The sequence below is a fragment of the Dryas octopetala genome, chromosome 7 (genome assembly GCF_963921425.1).
Source record: "Dryas octopetala chromosome 7, drDryOcto1.1, whole genome shotgun sequence".
Classification (NCBI taxonomy): Eukaryota; Viridiplantae; Streptophyta; class Magnoliopsida; order Rosales; family Rosaceae; genus Dryas; species Dryas octopetala.
Genome location: NC_141372.1, coordinates 21,653,109 through 21,662,241, shown reverse-complemented (window position 1 = coordinate 21,662,241; position 9,133 = coordinate 21,653,109). Strand labels below are relative to the sequence as shown.

Genomic DNA, 9,133 nt, shown 5'->3' with positions numbered 1-9,133 from the left:
ACATGATCAGTTTTCGTTAAATTTTTCAATGAAAGTTAACATTTATACTGCTTTGGTACAACTTGAAAAGTTTGTGGACCAAATTGACACTTTTTATAGTTAGTGGACCAAATTGAGATTCACTGTAAAATTCGTGGATCATTTTTATATTTAACCCGACTATTAATATTAATGTTTCACTTATATGGCTAATTTGTTTTACATGTGATTGTAATTGTTCTACTGTAAAAGCAGACATGCACTAAATTGAGTTTATGTGTAAAAAATAGAGACATTAATGTTATAACTTAAAAGAGTTTCATTCATTTATAATTTGGGTCAAAATTTTAATTATATTTTGTGACATATCCAAACCGATCAAACCGACCAACTTAACCCGATTAAATAATTGGTTTGGTTTGGTTCAGTTGTTTCAACTTCATTGAGTTGGTTTGGTTTGAAAAATCACCAACCGAAGGCATTGGTTTGGTCTACGGTTTGGGCGCTAAACCAAACCAACCCGTCCACCCCTACTCGATATCACCCATCATCCAGTCACTACTAAAGGTAATTGTGATTTAGGATCTAATTCTCTGTTAAACAAAACTCGAAGAAGAAGAAGAATGGAGGTTGACGATGTGCCCCTGGACGACAAGGCAAAGCGAATGAGGGATCTTCTATCGAGCTTCTACTCCCCAGACCCTTCAATGTCCTCCTCAAATGCTATCTCCTCTTCAAAGCACGCCACTCTCGACGCCATCAACACCACCTCCTTCGATCCTGACCAGTACATGAATCTTCTCGTACGATCTCTCACTTCCCACTCTTATATGTACCAAATGGAAGATTTACTTTTTGCTTAATTTTCAAACAAACTCTACTGGGTTACCAAAGATTGGTTATTGGGGGTGAGTTAGTGTTATACGATGAATCTGGTGTTTGTAGCTCTACTAGGGTTGAATTGTAAGGTTTCGTTGGGAAATCTTATATTTTTATGACATAGCTAACTAACTTTGTAGAGGTGAAAATTGATATCAGTGGCTAAAATGTGAAGTATTTTCTAAAACAGTGTTTAATGTCATAAAGTTCAGTTTTTGATGGAGAGGCCTAATGGTGAGCTGGGAATATTTACAAAGAACAAAAAAAAAAAGATATGGGTTGTTTTTGGTTTTTCAAATGGAAACGGCATTTGGTTCATAATCTGGGCAGTAGAGTTCCTGTAGTGTTCTTTGTTTTCTCATATAAGTTGACTGGACACTTACATCCATTTTATGTTGTGGAATTGATGGGAGAAACAGATACCATGAGTTATGAGATTCATAATTTGAATGATCATAACAAATTTGTTGGGGGTATTGAACATGAGGTAGAAATTTGAACTTTGAATGTCAGTTGTATGAACTGTGCAGGTACACAAATCAAACTTGGAAGGGCTTCTACAGAGACATGTTGAAATGGCTGCTGAAATAAAGAATCTTGACACTGACTTGCAAATGTTAGTCTATGAGAACTACAACAAGTTTATCAGTGCGACGGATACAATTAGACGGTAAGTCTTTACTTTTATTTATTTATTTATTTTTAGATGATTGAAGAAATCTGTGCTACAACCTGTATCATTTATTGTGCATCAGCTTGTAAATAATATAACCAGATGTCTCTTATAAAGTTTGGATCTTGGCAACTCATTTTGGTGAATCCCGAACTATATCTTACAATACGTGTGGTTGGTTGGAATGATTATGTTTAGAAATCTGTCCTAGTGACATTCATGACATTTTATTTCTCCTACAGGATGAAGAGTAATATTGTGGGCATGGAGGCCAATATGGAACAGCTCCTTGATAAAGTACGTCCAGTTGTTTTTTATCCAGGTCTTGCTAAAACTGTGTTTTCATTTAAAAGAAATAAATGAATGAAAAAAAAGGAGTGGAATTGAGGTTACTTTCACATTAACAATCATCGCAGATAATGTCTGTGCAATCGAGGAGTGATGGGGTCAACACTTCTCTCTTCGAAAAGAGAGAACACATAGAGAAGTTGCATCGCACACGCAACCTTCTTCGTAAAGTTCAGGTTTGGAGCAATATGTGCGATTTTTTGACGCTTTGGTTTTAATTTTTGGTGTTTGGACTCATCTGAGTTTCATAAATTTTATTTTCTGTGGAAGGGCAGTTCATATATGATCTACCTGCTAGACTTGGGAAGTGTATCAAGTCAGAAGCATATGCTGATGCAGCCAAGTTTTATACTGGAGCAATGCCGATTTTTAAGGTAATTTATATCTCCTATGAATCTATGATCTTTTGCATGTGGGATTGATTTTTATTTTCTTATTTTGGAATTTTATTTACATTCTGTCTTGTTTCTTTTTTGGTTGGACTCTCTATTATTAGGCATATGGAGACTCATCGTTTCAGGACTGTAAACGAGCATCTGAAGAAGCAGTGACCATAATTACAAAGAATTTGCAGGTTTTCTTTTTATTTTTTGTTTCCTTCCCATTTTCTACTAGGTCAGGTGAATTTTCCTTTGGCTTCATGCCTAACCAGGAACAATTAGATGCTATCTTTCTTACTTGATTTTTTCAGTGCTTCTTATGTATTAAAATTCCAATCTCAAATATGTGATAAATTGAAGTCACCACTTAATCCCTCTTCTTTTGGTGAGGCCTTTATTAAATTTCTGCAGTAGAGTTAGTGCTTCTGAGTTGGATGGTGTTTTAGTTTATGTGTTTAGATGCACACAATGTAGACCTGCATATGCAGTAATACATGGATCAGTGTAAAATGCAGTTTTTTTGTGTAAGTAGTAATATACCTACTGGAAAGTCTTAATTAATTATGCAGTCTGTTATGTATTACACCTATATCTCAAACATGGCATGAGCTTTAGGAGTGCAAATATGTCCAACATTTGCACAATTTAACATTCAGGTATTGCCCCATGGCAAAAATAAAATAAAATTCAGGTATTGCTCCTATTTGGTTGATTATCTCTTTTAATGACAGGCTTCTGGTTGCATTTTCCTTAGATGAATACAATGTTTTGGTAAGATGATGCATGAGATGTCCTAAAATAAGCTCTTCCAGCGCATGGGTTTAGTGTGATTGTCTATAAGCAAGCTGGCTCCTATAAGACAACAGAAAAAGTTTTGAATTAAGGGATGACTTTTGCCACTAGCTGCCACAGCTATTACTTATTATCCGTTTCTTGTATTTTTGGGCCTACAATACTATCTTAAGGCTACTTTTATAGAAGAATGCGCATTCAGCATCTGAGGTTTGACTTTTATGAGTTGAAGTACGGCAGGACAACTTTAGACATCTCCATCTTAGTTGGCAGCCCACCAGTTATTTATGACTTTCAATTTTAAAAATTGCAATTTCATGCAGAATAACTTACTGATTGCAACTGTGTCTATGCTTGGTAGAAAACTTATCTTATCATTTGCCAAATTATTTTTTCCAGGGAAAGCTATTCTCGGATTCTGAATCTATACAAGCAAGAGCTGAGGCTGCTGTGCTTCTCAAGCAACTGGATTTTTCGGTTTGTACTGTGCTTACTGCTTTTGATTTATTTATCTAATTTTCAGTTCAAATTATATTACCTTGTTAACAAATCTTCATGTAAAGAAAAAAGCATTCGATTTTCACAAGTGGAACCTTAACGAAGAAAATACATTGAAAAGAAAGTTCCTATATGTTTTCTAATATATTGTTGTGCATTTTATATTTTGATAATAGATTGCTTGTTTGGCAGGTGGACAGCTTAAAGGTGAAACTGCTTGAGAAGTTGGATAAATCTGTTGCTGACCTTCAGCTCAAGATAGAAGAGATAGGTAATGCTTCAATGGATTCTAATGATCCTTCTACTGACTCAGTTCCTGCTACTGCTCATGAGGTAAGTATTTGACAGTGTAGAATCATTTGGTTTCTCATCTTTGGAAAGTAGTGTGACGAGTTGAACTGAAATGGAACATAAAAAAAGCTTTATGTATGAGCACCACTGTGAATAATCTATGATATGATGTATATGCTGTTACAATTCTTTAATTATAATCACTCTTTTTACATGGGTAATTCAAGTTCTATGGAGACTGTCTCTGTAGCATTGCAGACTATTTCAGGTTGGTTTTGACATATTTATGTATATACCTTAATTTGAAGGTAACAAATTAATTCACTACAGGAAGTATATCTTAAAAGAACTGTTTTGCCTTTCTTGCTGGAGAGTGCTTCAAGCCGTAAAGATATTAGCACAAGTGAATGAGAAATTGGTTAAATTTCAAAGAACACGGATACTTGTGCTAAATTTTCCATGCAACTTAAAGGCATTTTTTTAAAAAAGTTAAACAATAGTTGCTAAACCTAAAAAAAAAAAAAATAAAAATGGTTACTGGTGAACACAGGATGCAGGCCGAGGAAATGTATTTAAGTTTTATGTTTCTCATGTGCTTCACAATTACTCCCCACTCATGGTTGCATATATCCCTTCTCTCTTAGATGTCTCTGACTTATAATTGCACTGATGACCACTATCTTCTTTATCCTAATTTTAGATCTCTGTTCGCGAGTTTGCGGAGGTTATCCGTGCTTATCGTGTAATATTTCCTGATTCGGATAAGCAACTAACCAAACTTGCACAAGAGTTGGTTACTAGGTAAGGGTGCATACTTCTAACTTAAATATTTAGTAGTATGCTCATGCAATGTAATTGATGTTTGTTTCCTTAGGCACTTCGAAACCACTGAGCAATACATAAAGAAACAAATTTGGTCAGCAGATCTACGAGGTGTTCTTAGTAAGTATTATCAATTTTCTATCACACCATCCTTAACATTTATATTATAGGCGTTTGTATAAATTGGTGTTTTCTTCTAAATGTTCCGACTACATGAACTGTGCTTTCTCTCTTTGGAAGCCCTTTTTGCACTATAATGTTTTTTTTACCACTCATTGTGAAGAATCAAATTAGCTTGTAATTTATTAAAAGGAAAAAAGCTTCTCCTCCAGATGAATCTTTCTATACTTGCATCATGCAACAAATGTTATCCATTATGAATATTCCCAGTGACTAAAGCATATGGCCAAAAAAATTTCTGATGACCACCAGAAGACTGCCTTCAGAGGCACAACTATGGAGCTTATTGCTAATGCCCAAAACCTGCCACATTATACAGTGAGCTTTGTGTCTCAATGTTTTTCGAAGAGAAACTTTGGGTTAGTTTGCCATGCGGCTGTAGGCTTAGTCTTTCACCTGGGTCTTCCTAATCCTTGGCATTCAAAGGGGTTTCTTTAGCCTTTTCACCAATTATGGTCCATTTAGGCGGCATGCAAAAAATAGTGTTGTTTTTAGGGAAGTCTTTTTTAAGGGAACAGAAACGAGTTCCTTCCGGGCATTCTCTTTCGAGATTTAAATTTTTGTGTCCATTCCTGATCATTTTAAACCTAAAAATCTTGAAATGCTTAACCAAAAGCCTGTCTGCATGCAGAAATTATATGGAGAGATGTGCTTCTGATGGATGATGTGTTACATGAGGCTGCTCTCCCTGATTATTCTGTGGAGGTCTCCCTTATATTTCAATTCAGTTTTCTTATTTGATAATAATGTTTGATGCATTTCTTTGGAATTCTCCAGACTTGAAATATAGATATACAATTTTTTTGTTGAACTGGGTTTTTAAGTAATTTATATTGTTGCAGGCTGCCCGGGTTGCTGTGAAACTGTATGTTGCCAACAAATTTTCTCATCTCCTAAGCAGTATTTCAGGTTATTCATATGTTATAGTTTTAAAAGTTATTTTTTCTCTTAAAACTATTTCAACTCTTAAGCCATAATCTCAACTAATTGGGGTCAGAAACATGGATCCTTAAATCATTAATGGTCATATCCCATCTTCAGAATTTGACTGTATCAGCTTTAGGCTTTCTAGTTTCAATTCAACTAAAAAACTCAAAAGAGTTCAAAGTATTATTGATAAAACAGTTGATCCTTTGTACAAGGACAATGATACAATTTTCATTTGACCTTTAAAAATAAGGGGTCCCTCTCCGCGGGTTGGTTCTGAAAGATCTTGAGTTGAATTTGTTTGAACTGGCAGACGCTCTCACGAAAGGCCACATTAGACAAAAGGATGGAGGAGAAGAGTATTCCTTGCAAGTTGCTCTGGAGGGCGGAAAAAAAACAGTGCTCCAAGGCAGCATGGACATGTTACTGGTAATGTATGGGATACTGGTCTATGTTACACATTTAACTATGCATGCAGTAATCCTGCAACTTTATTTTTCTCATATTATATGCATGAGAGATGAAACTGCAGAAATAATTCCTTTCAGATGTATATGTTTTCCAAAGTTCAAGTCAATGCCTGTTTGTGTGGTGTCTATGTGCTTGTGTGTTTTTGTGCACACACATTCTTCTAAGAAGTTATGCTTGGATATGCATGGGTAAATGCATCAAGATTTTTGGAACATGTATGGGTCCAAACAATGTCCATTGTTTCTCCCTTTTTTTTTTTTTTCTCTGATTATTGCTGTTTGCACCCCAATATTACAAAAGTTCATGGTCATGCTTTTTTACTCATCAAAAGGGGGGAAAGTGGATACTTATATCTTCATTCTATCATTTCATTTCAGGACTTCCGCCAACTTCTAGATGAAAATTTGGGCTTACTAGCTAAGCTGAGAGACCCGACTATTGATTGGGTCCAAGAAGGATTTCAAGACTTCTTCAGGGCACTTGATAATCACTTCCTCTTGCTTTCAGGCAGGAAAAATTCAGCCAGTCAAGATCAGGGTTTGACAGAGGGAATACAAGATGACAAAGTTCTGGCTCGGCTTGTTCTTGTGCTGGCCCAAGTTTCTCTGTTCATTGAACAAAATGCCATTCCGAGAATCACTGAGGCAAATAGCTAGCTCATGAATTATGTTGTGTATCAAAAAAGCATCAGTACTGTAGTTATATTTTTCTCCATATCCTCAGGGACTTGCGTTGAAGTTTCATTTTTTAATTGTCAGGAAATAGCTGCTTCCTTTTCTGGTGGTGGTGTTAGAGGCTATGAACATGGACCAGCTTTTGTTCCAGGAGAAATCTGTCGGATTTTCCGTTCAGACGGTGAAAAGTTCCTGCATCGTGTATGAATTCAAAATTTCTCTGATTTGTGATGTTCATTAGGGTATTCTAATGCATTGTAGTGATTAGCGCTACTATGTTTAAACCACTTTAATCTGTTACTTATAGAAGAATTTGATAACAAATAATGTTTTTCATATTGTCTTTTCAGTATATAAATATGAGAACTCAAAGGATATCGGTTCTGCTAAAGAAAAGGTTTACAACACCAAATTGGGTCAAGGTAGGTTGATGTATAGCAATATTCAATAATCAGTGGAAGTAGCTGACTACTAAACCATTAAGAAGGAATAAAGGTACCTACCAGTGTAAATAATTTTAATTTGTCTAATATATTTGACATTTTCACAGCACAAGGAACCCAGGGAAGTTCATATGTTTGTCGATTTGTTTCTACAAGAGGTAAGACATCTTTGTTTTCCACACCCCCATTTAATTTATATCTTAGAATAAATGTAAATTTGAAAGGTTAGATTGTATACTAATTTATTAATTGTAGTAAGTTCTGCATTAAACTTATTCTTTTATCTCTTGTGCTAGTTGGAAGCAATAGGAAGTGAAGTTCAACAGATTTTACCTCAAGGGATCCGTAGACATCGTCGGGGTGACAGCAATGGAAGCACTGCCTCATCACGGAGCAATCCATTGCGAGAGGAAAAATTGACTCGGTCCAACACCCAAAGGGCCAGGAGCCAGCTTCTGGAAACCCATCTGGCAAAATTGTTTAAGCAAAAAGTTGAAATTTTTACCAAAGTTGAATTTACACAGGTAATAAAGTACTTGTTGCTGGAACCAATATTGGTACTGGTACTGGAACAACATAAACTGAGTCTACATGCAAATTTCAGGAGTCAGTGGTAACAACCGTGGTAAAACTTTGCCTTAAGAGCTTGCAAGAATTTGTCAGACTCCAAACTTTTAATCGAAGTGGATTCCAACAACTTCAGTTGGATATTCAGTTTCTAAGGGCTCCTTTAAAGGAAATGGCAGAAGATGAAGCGGCCGCTGACTTTTTGCTAGATGAGGTATTAAGAAAACTGTCTTGACTCTGCATCCTGAACCTCTAGCTTCATAATGTTGCGGGAGAAGGGGGTTATTCCATGGCTCATGATTTCAGAATTGGTTTGGAATTTTGGAAAAAATAATTGGTTTGGGATTCTTTTGTTGAGCAGGTGATTGTTGCAGCTGCAGAGCGGTGTCTTGACCCAATTCCTTTAGAACCCGCCATATTGGACAAACTTATACAAACAAAGTTGGCAAAGACCAGGGAACAGAATCCAATCTCTCCATAAGATTTGAAGGGGCAGAAACATATGTGACCTTTCGTAGATTGCTTCATTCTTTGATGCTTATTGCTTGCCTTCAGTTTCTATTTTGATTCTTCTTAGGCTTTGCCTATGCTCTGAGACCCTCCTGGTTATATGGAATAGGAAGGCTTCAAGAAGTCTTCTATTTGGCTCTGAAATATCGCCCCATCTGTAAATGTGTCAATACTGCAGTTGAAGTTGCAGGAGTCCTTTTTTTATTGGAAACGGTACCTCATAAGTGACAGGAGTCTTTCAAACACGATGATATCATTAGTAAAAGAATATTTATGGCTAAAGTAGCCTTTACAATAGTTTTGGGAAAAAAACAACAAATAAACGAGAATTAGTGGCTTGTAAGGCATGCAAAACAATTGCACATCTCTATCTTTTGTTGATCCATGCTTCGTGTTTCTTTTTTTCTTTTTCTTTTTTTCGGACCACTCATGCTTCGTGTTTCTTAATAAAGGGGAAAAGCAACAAAATTAAAATATGGAGAGAAAAACAACACTAACCATTCCAACGAGGGTTTAGTTGAGTGGTCAGGCTCATAATTTGTGGCCATATGGTCTGAGGTTTGATTCTTCAAATGCACTTATCTTGTATATTCTCAAATGATAGAAACAAAAAAACTACTTATCTTGTAGGGTTTGGCGGGAAGTCCCAATTTTGAAGCTGGGTTCGCCTGAGGGATTTTTGGGTATCAAAAAAAAAAA

General features: G+C 35.9%; 1 protein-coding gene across 1 annotated transcript; it reads left to right on the top strand.

Moving 5' to 3' along the window:
* The first annotated feature begins 467 nt into the window (after positions 1-467).
* Positions 468-8,802, top strand: LOC147280547 (vacuolar protein sorting-associated protein 51 homolog). Its single transcript, XM_086250333.1, has 20 exons — positions 468-782; positions 1,389-1,528; positions 1,774-1,828; positions 1,948-2,055; positions 2,155-2,253; positions 2,376-2,453; positions 3,451-3,528; positions 3,742-3,882; positions 4,541-4,641; positions 4,715-4,782; positions 5,474-5,547; positions 5,685-5,751; positions 6,083-6,198; positions 6,618-6,884; positions 6,999-7,115; positions 7,265-7,336; positions 7,465-7,515; positions 7,654-7,881; positions 7,962-8,138; positions 8,286-8,802. Exons 1-20 carry the CDS (start codon positions 603-605, stop codon positions 8,403-8,405), a joined length of 2,337 nt encoding a protein of 778 aa, XP_086106459.1. The 5' UTR covers positions 468-602; the 3' UTR covers positions 8,406-8,802.
* Positions 8,803-9,133: the final 331 nt, after the last annotated feature.